General features: G+C 44.9%; 1 protein-coding gene across 5 annotated transcripts in view; it reads right to left on the bottom strand.

Moving 5' to 3' along the window:
- pcdh11 (protocadherin 11) overlaps window positions 1-20,482 on the bottom strand; it is a 136,045-nt gene that overhangs the window by 73,573 nt on the left and 41,990 nt on the right. For all 5 annotated transcript variants that reach the window (XM_058063957.2, XM_078788330.1, XM_058063959.2 and 2 more), the window contains exon 4: window positions 3,502-3,561. In XM_058063957.2, the coding sequence (XP_057919940.2) occupies window positions 3,502-3,561 (60 nt within the window). The remainder of the gene's footprint in view (window positions 1-3,501; window positions 3,562-20,482) is intronic.

The following is a 20,482-nucleotide window of genomic DNA, read 5'->3' as shown; positions in this document are numbered from 1 at the left end:
CCACAAAGGTTAAATGTCTGCAACTCCAGCTGTCAGTCAGAAGCTTATCACCGAGGATCTACAGCACAAGTCCGCTTGGTCTTCGTTCAACCCGCCCGACCGCAGCACTTGGCATCCAATCAATCATTCAGTCAATCAGCCCCCGCCACGCAGATCTAAAAAAGCATAGCGGCTAAATATTTGGATGCCGGCCTTGCAGACCCCCACCCTGCTGGATGTTCTTTAGATAAAGACGGAGACCGAAGCGGCCTGCTAATGTGACAGTGACAGCGGGCGACTGCCTTTATTACACGGCAGGCTGGTCGCGCCGCATACGTTTTCCCATTTGACACAGACATGCACTGCTCGGTCGTGACAGACGCCGCTTCGCACTGCTCCCAGAGGTCACAAATGACCTTTTGGTGCCTTTTTTCTTTTTTTGTAGCCAGCCACACAACATAATTTGTTGGACAATGACCATCAGTGGAGCACCTTAATAGAGGGGTTGGTTGTCAGCTCTGGGGCAGGCAAGGGGTGCACGGTTGGTGCATAGGCATGCACGGAGCATCAAGATGCCGCCTCTCCAGCCACCCTCGCCGGCCTGATGCCTTCAATATAAGCTTAATTGCTGCATGAAGAGAAGGATTTTCCTTTATCATTTTTATTTCTGTGTTTTCAGTGGCCTTTTCTTGCCTTAAATTGCCCCACTGTTTTTAAGCATTTTATGGCTCGCTATCTGTGCGTACACAGCCCATGTGAACATTAGCTGCTGGCTCACAGGATAAATGCACTTGAGGAGGCGGACGTGTATCCCGTGCTCATTACTCAACTTTCCCATTGTTGGGAGATTTGTTACAGGGGAGGAGCTCGTTTTGTGGGGCAAATGCGTCAGTGGAATGACACGGCCAAGATGCACAGCTGTAGTTTGCCTTCCATATCTCTCAGTCGGCACGAAAAGGGGTTGCAGCCAGGCCCCATACTATCTGAGGTGCTTGGGCCCCACCCCCATCCTGTGGCCTGGCCTCTCCATCTGTCATAGTACCACTCTGTACTGCACATAGTACCTTGACGTAGATGCATGCGTGTACTCAAATGCATTAATTAGCTGCACAAGGTAAGAGAAATATTGACTTTGTGTTTAAAAGCAGTTTTAGACATTCCCAGCGTGACACGAGGGTGACAGTGCTGTTAATGTGTAAAATATATATATATATATATATATATGTACGCTCTCATTATTGTGCACTACTTGTGCTTTAATGAGAAACACTTCTTCTTGCTGCAGCCTTGTGAAAAACTGACACAATTTTCCAGCGCCTGAAGCCTGGTGTCAGAATTATGATCTTAGCCTCACCCCTTACCCGGACTGCCGTACTGTAATGATGCTCTGAGGTGAGCCCACTCATCAATTATTCACACAATCCATGATTTTCACTCTTAATCTTCTCGCCAGCGAGAGGAGGCCATTTAAGAAAACTAGCAGAGAGGAGAAAAAGAGGAGAGGCAGCAAGGAGCTCGGCGGGTGAACGAGAGTGTGCAGTGGGTAGACAATGCTTTGGATGCGAGTATAATTGTAGTTTAACAATGTGTGGGCCTCTGGGATTTTCACTATGCAGTATTTGGCCTTTAGTCATGGATCGCCATGGAAACCAAAGGGCCCCAACGACCTGCCGTGCCCACCCACTCGGACAGCCGTTAATCATCTTTACTCAGATCCTGGCACTGCAGAATTTGGCCAATGTGTCAAGAAGCAATTATATATACTTAATGCCGGGCACCCCGTCCGCACCCCCCCATCTGCTTCCCCCGCTCTCCCACTCCCTTAATATAATCACAGAGCAGCGCGTTTAAAAGCCCTCTCGTCATTTCGCTATCTTGGGGAGAGAGGGCGAAGTGGGGGGGTGTGCACACAATGCAGATGAGGCGAAGACGAGCAAGAAGACGGAGGGAATTCCATTCAGAGAACCGTTATAAATTTGAATATTCTTTTCCTTATGAATCATATCCGGCCATTTGCGTGCTCACTTTAACGGCCTCCCAGGCTGACTGACATACTAAATTACCCCAGCCGGCCCCTGCATTGGCGGCACATTTTGGGTCGGTGTGGACCACGGAGACTAATGGGAGCTGACGAGAGGGGGATTATGTTCTGCTGCTAGCAGCTAAAATGCGAAGAACCCGCAAACGCACCATGATCCGCCATTACATCAGCGGTGCGACGTGCAGAAATAGAACAGAGAAAAGCATCCTGGGACGCACTCGGACTATGACATCACGCCGTAGGATGGAATGGCTGTAATATCTGAGTGCCTAATAACCTGTGGAGGAATTGTTCCATCCCGGCGTGAAGGACATGGCGTCTTCTGATGGCGGCTTTATGGGCGGATTTCAGCATGACAAAAGTGAAGGAAGCGCGTCATATTTTATTCGTATTTACTATCCTCCCGCTGTCTGCACTTGCCAAAGTCCATTTTTGACAGCGAGCTGTACATTAGCAGGAGATAAGAGTACGAGGATTTGACCGCTTGATGACAGGCTGCCAGACAGCTTCCCTCCATTGAGCTTTTTTATCGAGGTCCGCTCCGTGCCGTGCCACCGCCGCCACCGCCGCCGCTCATCCACCCGGAAAAAGGACACACAGTCAATTCTGACACATTCGCTGCTAACTGAACTGAGATTGTGCGAATTTCACTGCATAACACATTACTGCGTTTGGGAATGGATCGGGCACGGGAGTGGAAAGTTGCTCGGGAGGACTTGACGTCATTTGGTGTGAAGTGATAACTTTGACTGTGCATGAATTAGGATAATTATCGTTGAATAAATCCATGCAACCTGTTACGGCCGCTCTAACTTGACTCAAACTTTGAGTCTATCCAAAAAAGTCCTGCAAGTTCCAGTTCAGACAAAATTTAAATTTAGTTTTTTCTTTCAATTCTATTCTAAATTGACTTTTGAGATACATCGCTCCTTGACTTGATGCCCCCTCCACGTAATCGATGGCCTTTTGACGCCCATGCACAACCTGAAGCTCCATTGTTTCACTAAAGGATCATGATGGCGCCCCGAATCCACTGTCCCATCTCGGGTGGCATCTTCTTGCCATGCCAATAATGTTGGAAGCCATCAGGACCGTCAAGGGAGAAGAACAATTTCTTCCACCTTTCAATGTCCCATGTTTGGTGCTCTTCTCCAACTTCCAAATGGAAAACGTTTTAGTCAACAAAGAGCCATGTTTAACTTGTCACCGCCTCCTTTTCGTCTTGAAAGAATAAAAAATTCCTTTTCCTTTTCGTCAACAAAATGATTTTGCCATCATCATAGCTGACAAAAACACTGCTCATGACTCATGGAAAAAACCCATCTAGGATTGTACTGCTTGTAGTACTGTAGTACATCTGTATTGTTAGGATCCCCTGCCTGGTTAGGAGAAACCATGCAGCTGCACCGCCTCACCGTCACCAAATGTGCTGCTGGCATGATAGCGTATGTTGTTTTTCCTGAAAGCCAGCTCCATCTTACCTTATGAGGACAAATGGGCGGCGGTGAGTTAAAAGACTTCTCTGGCGTCTGGATCGTGTTCTACAAGAAAAAAGAAAACCACACGATCAGGGACATGTTTTCACTGGAGGACACGTCTGTAAATCTTTATTGCAGCTTATTTGCCAGGGTGAAATATTTACGTGGCTGAACACACACACACACACACACACACACACACACACACGCACACGCACACGCACACGCACACACACCATGGCTGACCGCTAATCCAAGACATATTTTAAATCTTTATCATGACAATATCTTACCAGAGATTATGTGCCAAGGGATGATGGCCTGTTTTGTTTGGCTTTCTAGCCCCACCCCCATTATTTCCCATCCCAAAGGTTTTAAATCCTTCTTTTTGTTTCCTGGGATGCTGGAATGCTGATCATATTGTTAATGCACTAATGCAGCCCTAACATAGAAGAAAACACCATTAACAAGCAGACACGGAGTATGTCAACAAGCCAACAACAGATGGTGCCACTGCTTGTGATTATGCAAAGATCCAAAGTATTTGCATACTCGCTTTGCTGCTTAAAAAAAGGAGCGGTGAAGTGTCTCAAGCTGACCTCGCTGAACGATAAAACACACAAATGTGTGAGGGGAAGCTAACGGGGTTGTGCAAAAAGCCTCCTGGACCCTAGCGAGGGGATGGGAGTTGCGTCCTGTTGTTTTCCGAGCAGGTGCTTGGAATGGCGTCCTCATAGCTGGCATGCGGCTGGGGCAGGTTGAACGGTGCCCTGCATGCTATCACCAGGACAGATGCAACACTCAAACTTTAGACTCTTAACGTCTATATTTAATTGCATGGGAAGACAACAGCGAACAAACCTTGTGAGAATGTAAAAAAAAAAAAAAAGCATCCAGCCTTTCAGTGCAGCATAAACACGGCCTTCATGAAATATAAATGAATAAATGGGCCTTGCTGGGACGATGAATTTAGCAGACTAAATTTCCCCTACAGATTGAGGAGGCTTTGTAAGCATGATAGCATCTAATTGATGTGACAAATAAACATGAGATATCGTCTTTGGGGATCGGGGCAAGAAACGCTCGCTATGTTTGAGCACACACGTTCACGTGCACGTATATTCATGAAGACGGACTCCCACCATGACCTTCATTCCAAGCCCTCCAAATCCAGCGTCGCCTCTTAGCCATCCAATTGGAAAAAGGGATGATTGTGCCGAGTGTCATAACCACCTGGACCACCCACCTGAGTACAGAACCCCATGATCTTAATGTTCCCGTGCTACAAAAGCTCTCTGCCAGCCTACACTAACATTACACCTCAAAAGCAGGCCAGCCGCTGACCCTGCTGAGATTTTCCTTCTCATTAACCTCCTCGCCTTTTCACTGTTAACTAGGCAAAATGGCCACCCCGCTAATGCTAATGCATGGCATCACTGAATAACAGTGTAAGGTTTGGAAAAAATGTTCAACATTAAACGTAAATAAAAATAGTTTATTGGTTTTTGATGCTTTTTTTTAATCAATCATTTTAATCAACAAGCCACCCGGGAGAAAAAAAGGGCACTTTCCAATGTTTGGCTTTTTTGATATTTTGATTTGATCATCAATTTTAGGGCATAAAGATCTGCTATTGGATTATCAATATTCCATTAGAGAGCCACACATCACTGATAGCAGTTTTATTGTGTGTAATATTTTAAGAACCCTGCTAGACCAAGTAACTGCTGAAGCTCTGCTTCTTCCTGCTCCTTTTCAGATATGTGGAATCATGCGATCAGGTAACAAACTATAATTTAACTTTGATAAACGTGCTAAAAACAATCACCCCGACTGTAGGGGGGGCAAGAGCATGATTCTTTTAATCAACCACACATTGATTTTATTCCTCCTTCACTTTTTCATATTTTTTTTTGACACACAAGTGGTGGTCCCAATGCAAAGTGGACAGGCAGTGAGATGGAATAAAAATATGCTGATTCCTCCTGATATTTACTTAAAAATCCAGATAAAAAGTAAACAGCAGAGTGTGTACTCCATCTTCAGCAGCCATTTTCATCTGAGAAGGCAAACACTGCGGGAGAAGCAGTATTTATAAATAAAAATGAGCTCCCCACCCAGCCTGATCATTACTACTTCAGTTTAGACACACACACACACACACACACACGCACATGCACACGCACACACACACACACAAAGGAGCCTAATCGAACCCTCCAAAACCAAGCGTTGATGATTTAACGCCAACACTTCAAACACATTAACATCTCACCAGGAAACTGTTTTCCTCCTTCTCACGCTGCCTTTTTCTGACTCCAGCGCAGATTTGTCAACAAACACAAAAAGAATTTCTTGGAAGTGAAGCTCATCGATTTCATTCATTCAAGCACATGAAATAAAAACAAAATACAGATGTACCGTAATCAGTCAAGTCACCTTTGCTCGGAAACGCGTTTGACAAAGCCTGCTACAAAGACTCTCTGGTTGCACCACATATTGATGTTTCCATCTTTTCAGAGCTAAACTTGGCTTTTTTTGTACCGGGATGAAGAAAACCTGCTCTTGTGAGGAAACGGAAACATGAGGGACACGTTTTTAATTCCTTCTGATCGGTTTTATTTTGCTGTCCAAATATGAATCCATCCGATTTTGGGACGTTCATCAAGCCTGCAGTTTCTCATTAAAGCGACTTTTCAGCAAACATTTGAGGACATGCCTTTACCTCGTAACTGACCACTTTCCGAAGGGAGGGGGGTACATGTTTCCCTCAGTGACCCCCAGCTCTATATTCCATGTATAAATAAGGAATCCAACTTTTAACTGTGATAAACGAGGGATTACTGTGTATATATCTTCCTGCTTTCTGAATGAGTTGTGTATACTTGGAAAATAATTCTGCAAGCCGACCAATCACAGACTTTATTGCAAAAGTCTTCCTTGATGGCGCACATCACATCACCTGTGTACAGGATCTGGATGCAGGATCCAGCTTCCAGAGACCGGAATGTTTGCCAGGTACAAAGTATGTGGGCAGGCCTGAAACAGCCGTCAAGAAGCCGTCCTTCATAGCAAAGCAAACCCCACAAACACAAACAAGAACGCCGTTCAGTGCCGAGTGGACAGTAGCCCCACCCACTCAACTCCCAGCATCCACCACTGTTGTCATCTCCAAAATATTCCTGGCGACGTTTCATCGTGTGCAGCAGCTATAGGTTCTGTATAGTGCCTCCCTCACAATGTTTGCCACCCATACAGTCCCCCCCCCAATAAAACGTAGTCTCCCTGGGATTAAAGGAGCAATGTAGTTCAAGGATTATCAAATGCCCTTGATCATGTGACTTGCATGCTTTTTTTTATCTGCAGCACACAGTACTAAATATATTCCCCCCCTTTCCCCCCTCCCTTGGCGATCCCTCTGCATGGATTTGCTATTACTTTTTGGTTCTCTTCAGGGTGAGAGGAGAGGGTGCAGATGGAAGGAGGGTAAAAAGAGGAGGGAGCTCAGACTCAAGTCTGCTTATCAGAGGTAGCGGAATGTACGGCAGCGTCATGTCAAAATAAGATGACATGGGCCGTTATTGTTTACGTTGGTTGCTACATTGATACATGCTTTTTTTTTATTTGAAAAGAAATCTGTACATTTGGGGGGAATTTAGCCCATCATCCACAGTTCACATCGACACACGCCTCTTTCTGTATTCTAAAGATAAAAAAACAGCTAAAAATAGGCACGCTTACGTCACCTATAACATGTAATACTGCAGTATTTTATCCTATTTTGGTCCATTCACGCATTAGTGGGGGCCTTCATTTATTACAGGAACATATAAAGGAACGCTACACCTAGCATTAACTGTTCCAAACTCAAAGACAAAAGCAGTAGCAGCTGCACTGTACAGTGTAGCCAGTCGGCGAGTCGCTGGCCGGTGGGTGTGGCCAAGTAACGTACGCCAGGAACATGGTTTGATCAGCCAAACGATGTTAATAACAACAACAACGTTGCTGTAGCTTGGTTAGAATGCTCCTCACATTTTATGACAATGGTGCTTTTTGAATATTTTTTCCCCATTACCTGCATTCTTAGCTATCTTTTTAGCTGTTTGTATATCTTTACGACACACGCAAAAGAGAACAACATACGTGCTCACGTCTCCCATCAGGATTGTGGAAATTCTAAGAACGCTTTGGGCTCGTTTCATCTGTTTCATTGCAAGGCCATTTGCAAACACACACACATAAAAACGCTATAGAATATTTGCCTTTGAAAAAAGATGACTGGACCCTCACCCCCCCACTGATTCTGCCAACCCCCCGCTGCTGTTCATTAGCAAACTCTGAGCCTGGGGCTATTTTGCACTGTTCCAATCCCTGCATTATTATTTAGCGACTCGCCTTGGACATGCAATCAAAGGGACATGCAGTATGCGCAACACTTGTATCGCAGCGCTAGCCTTTCCCATGATGCCCAGACCGGAATCCTGTCATGGTGAGCCAGAGGATGCGTGGCGCAAATTTAAACAGTATCCCTCAGAAAAAACAAACAAAAAAGTTCTTTATCCTCCACGTACAATAGCCCCCTATTAGTGTGATTGCCAGGGCCCAAATGAGACATATGAAAAGTATTATTTTGATGTGGCTTCAAGCAACACCAAATTTCAACGTGAACGGCACCCGGAACCTTGGATCATTGTAATGGCCGCTCCCAGGCAGGAAAAGCCCATCACAGATGATTGAATATCATTCTAATGGGTAAAACCCTACAAGGCTGTCATACTGTCTACCTGCCATGTTATTAGATAGAGCATGTCAGTCAAGCTAAAAAAACACAAGAATAGCATGCAGACAGGCTGACAAGACGTAAGCAGACTGCCTTCCATCTTCCTCTCTGCCTGGCATGTTTATCTTGTCTTCCATGTGAGCTGAGAGCGGCGTCGTGCATATGCATACGCAACCGCCGCGGCTCACACAAGCAGAGCCTGAGGGAAGCTGCACATATAGCACGGGCTCTTTGAAACGCTGCCAGGGTGGCTCTCATTTGCAAAGCAATTTGACAACAAAAGTAGAATACTTCACCACTTCAAACCAAATCCTAGCGATACCAGCTGGTGCGGATGTGGAGTTTGCGGAGAGGCGGGATTGGAGAAGGTAACATTTGGCGTCTTGCGAATGTGCTTATGATGCGGCTTGTTCGTAGACCTCGCGATGCACCGGTGCAATGTCATGATTGTTTTGGCAGGGAAGAGGCTGTAATTTACATGAAAGTGAATTCCGGCACCACACGGGAGCGCGCCTTTGAGCAACGTGACAACAACCCTGTACAAGGCTGTTGAGTTTTAAACCCACTTCCTGAGTGTACGCTGACCACATACTTATGAAACAGGTCTTCCAATGGCGGGAATGCTGAGAGTCAAGCATTCATGCAAACATGATGACTTTGTTTTCTTAGATTCTATCGCACCATAAAGCAAACCCAAACCTTTTCAGCGCAGTTATTTTTTATCTATAAAAAACATCATGGATAGCAAAGCAATGACCTTTATGACATCAAACAGGGGTTCAGGATGGCAGACCAATAATTATCAGGCTGATGGGGGAATTATGTCATACCGATAAATCCAATAAAACCAATGAAAAATAAAACAGCACAGAAAACAAAATCTTAGCCACCTGAAACTGCAGCACCTAAGCATTTAAAAAGTGCAAAAAATTTGCCGGAGACCTCCATGGCATCACACCCACTTTTCGGCGCACGTGCCCCAATACAGTGCACCTTGCTGGGCCACACCAGGTGGCTCCTTTGGCTCCAAACTCCGCTTCTCCTGACCTGATCGTCATGTCATGATATTTGATCGGGACAATCAACAGGTAAAGTGGGTCAAATCCCCCCCCCCCCCCCCCACCTCCAGGTGAACAGTTAAATCTGAATAAAGAAAGTAGATCTAAAAGTCGGGTATCCGTGCCATATCGGTCTTGAGAAGCAGAGAGTCTCAGATATCCTGCTCTAATATGAAACATGAATATTTCCATAAGGTGACTCTGCCAACAACCCGAGGATCACCCGTCTGCGTGAACTTGAACTTTCGTGTTCCTTTCTTTGTTTCCGTCCTCACTGTAATTCTAAAGAGATTCTGCTGGCACGGATTGTTTTGACAAGTGCAATATTGCAGTGGATTAACAAGAACTGGGGTCCATACACTGGAGCTTTCATGATAATCTAAAATATGTCAAGGAAGCTTAAAAAAATGTAATATTTTTTATAAGCAGCTGCTACAATTTTTCATAAGGGGAGTTTGCTTGCCAAAGACGGGGGATACAACAATACTGTACATGGTGGTATTTGTCTTATAAAGGGTTCACTTCCATGGCCTGTGTTTTTTGTGTGTGTCTGTTTTTGTGGAATGATGATAAGGTTTGACTTTTATTTTTTTTTTATGTGTGACCCTCAAACGTGCACCAAATATAATGAATGCTGCCTTTATGGCCATGCAAGTTTTATTTTCTAACCATAGCAACAGATGTTAGGGACGTTAAATGATTTGGACATCATCAGCTTTCTCAATGCATGAATGACGAAACAGGAGTAAATAATTCATCCAGATTGAGGCATGGTGGCGTTGGAAGAAAAGCACACGCTTTTGCTTTTTCTGTAATTGCTTTAATTGCACAATGTCTTGCACCTTGTGCTGAAGGGAAGTCGGCGAGTTTAGGGTGACATATTTAAGAATTATGCCTTTCTGCGTGCAAATAAACAGTTGAAAATATGGTTTGGGTTTTTCCCAGCAAATTGAGGCCGCAAGACAAGAGAGTGGATGCTAAAAATCTCTAATCCATGAATACTGTGGGGTGACTTTGTAAGATAAATACTTTGTCTTTGTCTCGATGAAAGCCTCGCCTCGTTTAAGTGTCTTTGGGACCCCGATCAATCCGCATGGCGGAAGACAAACTTGTACACTTGACCATATAATATGCCGTGCTTGTCGCGAGCCAGAATGCATCTCTCTCTTCAAAGTATATTTCTTGGCCTGCTCTCGCCGTTCACTCCCTCTGACCAATTTGTCGCTCTAAGCCTCGCCTCGCTGCCGCCAGTGCCAGGATGATAGCAGTGGGCCTCTCTGATCCAGGCGGTGGCGAGGGAGCAGGCCAAGTGTTACACGAGGCATCCTGGGACAGCCGGCAGGCGCTTACGCCGGCCGATGAACGCCTACATGGCAGGCAACAACTGGCAACGGAGACGCTTTCGATTTGACACACGCGGCTCATCGGCTCTTTTGGGACGTTTGTTTCCAGCTTGTGCGTTGCATGCATTGTGTATTTTGTGTCACAAAAATGAAACCCCTTTTATAGCCCGGTCAAGGGGGTAATGAGGCTCCCTCGAGAAAAAGAAACCTGGCTTTCATCGGCGTTTATGTGGCAATGATGTCAGCGTAGGAGAGTGAAAATGACAAGCCATGTTTTCCCCACTGGAAACACATCACACGTGGATTTGAATTCCGGTATCTCCGTTGGCCCATGGAGACATATGTTGAACGCTATCAGGGTTGCTCCAAACCCCTTTCATGATTTTGGTCCATTTTATGCATCCGGAATTGTGGGAACATTTGGGCAAGGCCTTTGCCAACCGGACTGTGGAATAACCGGAAAGCCCTGACGACCACCAATCCCTCAACCCCGCCGGGTCGTAGGGGCGCTGGCCTTTAGCCTCACTAAAACCTTCGCAATCAACTACAAAAGTGATTATATGAGTTAGCAACTGTCAAGTGTGACAGTTAACTCCAGTTAACTCCAGTCAGTTAACTCCAACCTCACAATGGATAATGACGCAAAGATCCAAGAAACCATCGTATCAAAGTATTACAAGAAATTTGGAAGACATTATGGACCAAGTTGGGGACCGAATCCATCTTAGTTCCAGTTGTAATCGATCAGGACTTCCAATGTAACCAACTGTGAACCCGCTCTTTTTGGGTGGGGTGGCCTCCAGCATTCCTAGCAGAGGACAAGATGGGCGGGGTGGGAAAAGTGTAGGACTGGGTAAATATGACACTGGACCTGATTAACCCGCAACATTTGCAACTGGGGATTGACAAATTGATGAACTGATGAACGAAAACAATCTTGCTTGTTTTGTATTGACAAAATAGACAACGGGAATGTTGACGATGTACCGATGTATGGATGTACTGATGACCCGACAATTCGGAGCTGAGCAGAGATGTACTCTTACAGTAACTTTAACCAAAACTAGCGTTTCCAAAATGGAAGCATTGGTACTTTGGTACATTGGTACCCGGGTTCATACTTTCATCATCGTCTTGGTGTTTTAGTTCATGACTCAATTTGAAATGACCTACTCGCTCTTTGTTGATCTGCTTTACAAGTCAATGCAGCCAATATTTTCCTGCTGCAGACCTTCCTCTCAAGAGTACACGGCAACACAACACTTGACTTCATTATTCCCGTTTGAAACAACCATCAATGGCGTCATTCAAATGCTTGGACGCCACTCTGCTGTTAAGCCTATTAGCAACAGTCAACCAATTTACGACAGCAGTTTTAGCTCTGGCTGGGCGAGTTCGGTGTTCAGTGAATGCAACATGACATAAGACGCATGTTTTTGGGTCGGACTCTTGTATTGATTAACACGCATACCACCTGGCAGCCTCGTCCGATGAAATGACTGAAATCACGCCGCGGCATCCGTGAGTGAAGCGTCTGCACTTTAGTATCTTGCCGCCGCTCGTGTTGCGGTGCATTTGAGGGGCTGAGAGTGAAGCAAGGAAGTGAAATTGGTAAATGTATGCTAATCATCTTGTGTTTGACAAATTACAGAGAAGCTGTTCCATTTTGATGAGGCGTCTACTTTGCTCTCAGCAGAGCTGCTCCAAATCAACCTTCCAGACCTCATTTGTTGTTTTGTTTTTGTCTGCACCTTTTCCAACCGTGTGTAGGATTAAATTACGCATGGATAATGCAATTTCACGTGTATTTCTAAGTGCACGAGACTGGCACCAACCATTCTGTTCCCAATCAAGCGTATAGGAATAGGCCCGTTTGATTGGCTGACAATTAAAAACCCCAGTTTGCTTTTTGGGGGACCAACCTCAGCCTTTTTGTCACGAAGGAACAACAGGCTTTTGTCTGCCTGACTGATTTAGGGTTTGATTGGGAATCAATATGGAAAGGTCCAATCAGCTTCCCTTGTCCGGTCCCGGTTAACACGAGCGACTGCTCCTTGAGCGCTGATGGCGGACGTACTGTAGGCCATTAAAGCCGGAGCCCAATCACGCCAGCTGTGCTCCGTGGCCCCCATGGCACTACTTGTGCCAGCCGTGTGTTTCCCAGCAAGAACAGGCAGGCGGGGGGCAGGCGGGGGGCAGGGGGGGCCTCCGCCGAGCTCCCCAGCCAGGGGAGTTTTTGCCACACATGAAGTGGACATGTCGCCAGACGGGGGTTTTAGCAATTCAAATATTTTCCTGAGAGAGAGATGCTATGTAAGCAGAAGTCGTCCCGTTGGTTGTGTCAAACCCCATCGGTGTTATTTTTATATCTAATTTTTATTTGTCGAGGCCCAAAGTAAAAACACAGAGGACATTAAATACTGACACAATAAAGGAATGCAATTAAGCACGGCTGGGGACACGCTCACGCTCATCTTAACATCTTTTTTACAGCTTTACCGAGCGCTCTCTTTCAGCCGAGGAATTACAGAAATAATCAATACCGTCTCCGAGGTGAACCTTTTTGCTTTGCTTTTAGCATTTAGAACATGTCAGTTTATTCTAATATTGTTTGGCTATATCAATGTGGCCATCCACTTGTGTGTATTTTAGAAAAAATATGAGAATTATTCTTAATCATCATGCAACTCGAGTTCCAAACTGTAAAAGTCATAGATGGGGGAGGGGGGTAGGATTCAATAAGCTTTGCTTCTTCCTACTCCTTTTGGACATTTAGAACTGTGAATTGATAATGTGACACATTCCATTCTGACCTGATGCATGTTCAAATCAAATTAAACCAATACCATTACAGTAGATATGCAAAGACACCCCCCCACCAAACAAACCAAAAAAAAAAAAAAAAAAAACGGTTGAATCTCTGCTCTGTGATACAGTATGTAGGTAAAAAACAATCAACTTCCGCCCCCCATTTTTCCAGCTTTTAATAACAATAATAATATGACATGTCCAAGCGGCTCGAGGCTTGGAAGAGAATAAATTGCAGGAGTCATTTACTCCTTCATGACATGATGGATAACTAGTGTTAAACATAAAACCACTCACTCTCGGGCCTGTCCCGCCCGGCCTTGCATGGCCGCCGGTACAGGAACAAACATTTCCTGCTTGTTTTAAATGCAAAGCTTTCATCAACTCCTTTTCTTTCATGCAGGCCAAAAAGCATCAGGAGGCTTCATAAACACCTAATAGAGCCACCAATGGTGGAGGCAGAGGTTGTGACCATGGCATGGGTGGGATATTGGAGGCCCATCCAGCATTACCAGCGTCTTTGGCCAAGGGTTCATAGATGCGAACAAAGGAGAGGGACGGCCTTATCAGAGCCAACACACGGAAACAAGATGGGATCAGACCCTGAAGGTCAATTGTGGCTGCGGGCTGTTCTTTGTCATGCTGTCCGCTCTGTTTACGATGTGCCAATGGACACTAAACACATGCAACATCTTATCTCCAACATGAACCATCGGGACACTTCATTAGGTACATGCAGAATGGAATGCATATTTATTATTATGTCAACTTTGGTTGATGTTCTAGGCTTGATTACCGTGGCAGTCGATAAACAGATTCCTTAACTTAATGTCTGTACTTTCACAGGGCAGACGTCATTGGATGAGACAAATCTCTAATCCCTAAAAGATAATAATAATAATAATAATGTAATCCTTATTCCCAGATGGAACTATTTTCTAAGAACATTTTTTGGGCCCTGCTGAGGTTCTGTTCATGAAAAAGAGCCACGGGGAGTTCTTTAAAGACACAGCAATTAAAATAAGACATGCTGGCCAATTCTTGCCACCATGCTAATCCTCTCGGATACAGATGTAGCTGCGTTATGGCTTTCCTTCTGTGCTCTGTTGTGTATCACCGTACAGTAATGGTGCATTACTTCAGAGGGTAAACAGGTATTGAACAAACAGCTTTTAAACAGGAACAACATGTAGCGACAGGCGGCCAATGAAGGGACAACAGATCCTGCCGACTGGAGAATCAAGCGCGGTCACATGATCGAGGTTAGATGTGGTTGTTGCATTCAAAACACAAACAAAAACAACCAGAATCGACACTTTGGTAAATATTGGTCCAAATGTAGGACGAGGGATCAGAAAGTAATGAAATTGGAATAAAAGTATAGACAGGAATCCCAACTCCATGGTGCCAATAAATGTAAAGCAAAAACATCAACCAACATGGAGACGCTAAAAAGGCCAGACTGCAGAACCTCTGACTGATTTGTTTGCAAACAACATGAAAATAGCGGAAGCAGTAGATTTTCCGATTTACTGACTGCTGACCAGCTTTATTATTATTATTATTATTATTATTATCGTTGCAATCAACAACATGTGGGAGAGGATGTAGGGTTGATTAAGTCCTGCTTCTGGACATGTGACGTACTCCGCAGTTCAAATAAATGAAAGCGTGACCTTTAGCATTACGACTCCACTTTAGAGCACGGCCGTCATCGTCGTGTCCGCATGCTAGCTCCTTTGTTGTTATGCAATCCGAATCGAGCAAGTCAAAGACTTTTTCATCGTAAAATGTCGCCTGCTTTTTCTTGGACTCTTTGTTGTCGTCTTGTGATAAAAGGCAGTGTGTCTATAGAGTTCCTCCCAGCGTGAGGCGGTTCAAAGCCTCGGCGCTCCCCGTTCAGGGCAATCCTCTCACCCACCTCCTCCTTGTTTAAGAGCGCAATAGTGCAGCAGCACGCTTTCTTAAACACACAGCCCTGAAAGATGGATGGCTTTTTGGCAAAGGAGGCTCCCTTTCTTCTCATCTCGCTCCCTCTCCTCACCTTGGACTCCGACTCTCTCTCCTCTCATTACCCGGCCTCCTCCATAGACTTCAATGGATCCCTGTCCCCCTCCCCCTCGCTCGCCCTCGCCCTCTCCGTCTGCCTACCCACCCACGGCACAATTTATATTTTGCTCCTTCTTCTGCACTCGCTCCATCTGTCAGTTACCTTTCCATCTCCTCTCTTGACCAATCATTTAGCATTTTCCATCCCCAGTTGTCCTCGCTCTTCGCCCGCCACTCCATCTTGCCCCCCCCCCATCTGTGCTGCAACTCAATCCCCCATGTTAAGTGATTGACGCAAAGCTCGGGGGCTCGGGGAGGCGGGGGGTCCCTTGCCGCCGCACACGCCGAGACGTCGCATTTAACCCGGGGGGGACGGCTTTGCCCCGGTTGAAGTGGAGGGTCGCCGAGGAAGGTTCGCTGCACAACACGTGCCGACTGTGGAGACTCGGGGACTTGATGGGGGGGCCACGGATTGGTACACCGGCGTGCTCATTACGGCTCCGTGGGCTCCGTCCTGCAGGCCATCATTGCTTCGGCATGGAGCTCATTACGCCGGGCAGCCATGAAGTTGGAGGCAAGGTATGAGAAAAGGGAGGGACGAGCAAATTACCCTTAATCATAGGCACCTGTCGACAGCCGCCTCCCTCCCCATTGCCTTCCAGAAAGCCCCCCCCCCACGTGCGAGGCCCCCACCCCTCCCAACACGCATGCTACTTCTTGCTGTATAATTATTGCAATTGCCTCACTTGACTTTCATTCCAACACGTTGAGCTGCACAGCTTGCCTTCTAATGAGAAACCCAAAGCTATGATCTGGACGTGTTATTTATTTATTTCATTATTCACTCAGCACAGCACGTATAATGTCAATTATTTAGATTTGCACGTTAGCGGGGCCGCGCTTTGCCAGACTGAGCTTATCGACATTCAACCCCCATCGCGCTCCTCATCACGACGGATGGAGGGTTAATTAGCTACGAGTTGACATGCACGCTCGACTACAGTGCTGAAATATGATGCGTGACATGTACGTGTTGAATAAAAGCATTTGTTCGGGCGCTACGACGGCACAAGCCAAACAAGTACAACGCCTCGCTAAATGGGTACACCCTTCACATTTCAACAAACCTTTATCTTAAAGTCTCGAGGAAGTAGCATGGAACGTCAGGTTTTCAAAAATATAGCAATAAATAAGTCTTAATTACCATTTATAGGAGTATAAAATAATGAGAAATAAATGAACTAAAATATAAACATAAGGCATTCAGAAGAGGCATCCATCATCATGTGATGCTACATGCTATCCTACACTGGTCACAGTCACTGTAGCTGCAGGAACCCACATCAGGCTAAAATGCAATTCTGAACTGCCAACATGACTTCCTGTCTGCCCGTCACTCAGCTCCCCTTGGGGTCACATTTAAACACACACAAGCACAAATACTTTTTATGTCTCAAATGGCTCATTTACTCTTATTCTGCCAACTATATTGGGTGACATGAGTGTAAAACCAACTATAGGGCTGTTATTTCATGTTTGCAGGGCTCTAATAATGTCTTTCGGCATGTCTAATAATGTATAAAGTCTTTAATGCACCTAACTAGGACATATTAGACTTATTCCACAGCACGGTCCAAGATCCAACTAAAAGTATTGTAGTAGCTTAAGCAGGTACTCACGGTTGTGAAGAGAATGAACAACAAAAAGCGACAAAGGCCCTGCAAAAACACACCAGGAAGGTAGCAACAAGCGGGAAGAAGGTCCAAAGGGAACCAAGCAGCGCTGTCCACAAGGCCATGCCAGGCTTACTAATCAACTCATTGAAAACAGCCGTGCCAGATCCACTCAGGTGAAGTGGCTCCACCCTGAAGTCGGCAGGAAGTACACCACACAAAATAAGAGCATTGTTTGTTTGCAGCATATATGATATGATATACGATATATATATATATATATATATATATATATATATATATTGAAATGACACTTTAGAAAAAGTTACAATATTATGGAAATAAAGTAAAAATTTTATGAGAGGAAAACGTACATCATCATTTTCACTCATCACAAAGCTGAGATGTAGTTTGTTTATTGTTTTTTTTTATACTTTATAAAATATCCAAGTGTTCCATTTTTCAGTATGCGACCATTGGTGAAAAAAGTTTGGACACCCCTGAACTCGCTAATTATGTCTTGCCTACAGTCAACCCCCCCGGTAGTGGTCTCATGGGATGGGGCCGCACGAGTGCTGCGGGCACTGGGGAGCTGTGGTTCAGTGAAGGATCATTTTGGAGCACACACACCTCCAAGATGACAAGCGCCCTGCTGAGGAAGCTGAAGGTGATGGAGCGGCCAAGTGAGTCTCCAGGCTTGAGCCCCAATGAGCACCTGGGGGCACCCTGGCCAAGACTTGTTTAAATGAGGTGCACTTGGGAGTCTGACTCTCGCTGGATTGGGTTCTAAAGTTCTAAAAGTTTTCTTCTGTGTGTTGCCGTGATGGATTATTAAAAGCCAATCCCATCTGACGTGACTGAAGCTCTTTTGTAAGTTTCTTCATTCTTCAGCGTCTCAGCACCTGCTGGGTGATGTTCAAGAAAGCAAACTGTCAAGCTGCTATCCGTGCTAAAAGGGCTCATCCACAAACGGCACTTTAGTTCTGGCACTTTAGGCTTTTTTTCCATCATCTTAATGATATTTTTAATGATAATTAAAATCATAACATGCGGTATGCATTTTCCCAAAAGACTGATTGGGTATGGGAATGGGTATTGGGAATAATAAAAACAGAGGCATGAAGGTTTAAAAGCTCCTGACAAAAATAAATAAATAAATAAATAAATAAAATAAATAAATAAAAGCTCTCCACTTTCATAAAATATGATTTTGCCCCAAAGAAATGAATATTCTTCATTATAATCTGCTTTGCTCGATTCACACTTTCAATTCCCGTCTTTGCGTCGTGTTTGCAGTTTAGGAAAAACAAGGACCCTAGGTGAAAATGGCATCCTAAATGTAAACACCACGAAGGGACCGCAACTGGATCACACAAACAAAGTAAAAAAAAAGGCAATTGTCAAATAAATATCTAAAGACTTTTGTCACTAAACATGGCCTCATTATTTCAGCTTGATGAGCTGCCACACCTGACAGAAACATGACACGCACCACCAAACAAAGGATTTGTGTTGGTAGCCGGATCAGCTCACATTCCCTGGTGCCCAGCGAGAAGACTTTGCACCAAGGATGGAAAAAAAAGGAGTTCAAAGACGTCGTCTTTTTTCCAAAGCAGAATAAAGTGCCGCAACATGGAGAAAATATCCCGATTTCTGCATGTTTTATCTCTGAGCTCGGCTGATGAAGTGCGAGTGCTGCTGCACATTCTGCTGTGCCGGCAGTGGAAAGGCTAAAGGTGAGCGTGAGAAACAAAAAGCAGGAAATGGGGTAAAAAAAAATAAAATAAAAAAAAAGGAGCTCTTTCAACATATTTTCAATCCCTGCCATGGTCGCAAATCAAATTCCTCTCCGTTTTATGACACAAGCTTACATTTGTACTTCTTCATTCTCTTTGTAGTTACACGAACGGCAAAACAGGAAAGCTAAGGGCTTATGACAGAGTTAGCGCAACTACATTGTCATAGATTTCCGCTGCTTACAAGATGATGGATTACAATCATCAGTGCGGGGCCTCTAATCTAATCTGGAACGCTGCTCATCAAAACTCCTCTCAGAGGAGCTAGGCTGATCTAGGATCACTGAAGATGTCCTTGTTTTTTCTCCATTTTTAGAATGATCTAACGCTAAAACTGATGTCAGATCAGCGATGTCACTTTGAAAATAATAGTCCTGATCTCGGTTGTCCTCTGATGTAGAAAACAACTCATCTCCACGTGATAGCGATATGACTTCCAGCCCGTAGAACACAAATAGAAGGATGGAGAAATAGAGCGCTCTCGCATTTTCCACTCCAGGTCATCCCATGGGGTTGAGGTCAGGGCTCTGGACTTCTTCCACAACAAATGCAAACCGCTGTCGGATATTCTCAAACTCCTCGACTGTCATCACAACATTGAACACTTATGGCGTACGTAAAAATATGCCGTTTGTCTATGCAGTAATCCTTGGTTTATTGTGGTTGATTGGTTCCAGACCTGACGATGAGAAGTGAATTTAGTTCCAGACCTGACTATTAGATGTGACTTTGGTTCCAGACCTGACTATTAGATGTGAATTTGGTTCCAGACCTGACTATGAGAAGTGAATTTGGTTCCGGACCCGACGATGAGAAGTGATTTCAGTTCCAGACCCGACTACCCGGCTATGAGAAGTGAATTTGGTTCCAGACCCGACTATGAGAAGTGAATTTGGTTCCAGACCCGACTATGAGAAGTGAATTTGGTTCCAGACCCGACTATGAGAAGTGAATTTGGTTCCAGACCTGACTATTAGATGTGAATTTTGTTCCAGACCCGACTATGAGAAGTGATTTCAGTTCCAGACCCGACTACCCGACTATGAGAAGTGAATTTGGTTCCAGACCCGACTATGAGAAGTGAATTTGGTTCCAGACCCGACTATGAGAAGTGAATTTGGTTCCAGACCCGACTATGAGAAGTGAATTTGGTTCCAGACCTGACTATTAGATGTGAATTTTGTTCCAGACCCGACTATGAGAAGTGAATTTGGTTCCAGAACTGATGATGAAATGTGAATTTGGTTCCAGACCCGACTATGAGAAGTGAATTGAGTCCTCCTCCACAAATGTACTTTGAAAGTATGTGACTGAATGTCAGTGGTGACTGAGGCAACATCCAGATTGTTGCTGTAGATATCAGTACGCCCTATCGGTCATGGTGACGGGTTGTATCATTTGATATTGTATTGGTTTGTACACAGTAAGGTGTACAAACCAAAACAGGAAGGTCATTAGCATGGCCGCTGGCCGCCCT

Source organism: Doryrhamphus excisus, linkage group LG22 (genome assembly GCF_037039965.1).
Source record: "Doryrhamphus excisus strain RoL-2023G ecotype Guam linkage group LG22, RoL_Dexc_Guam_v1.1, whole genome shotgun sequence".
Taxonomy (NCBI): Eukaryota; Metazoa; Chordata; class Actinopteri; order Syngnathiformes; family Syngnathidae; genus Doryrhamphus; species Doryrhamphus excisus.
This window is presented reverse-complemented; position numbering and strand designations above follow the sequence as displayed.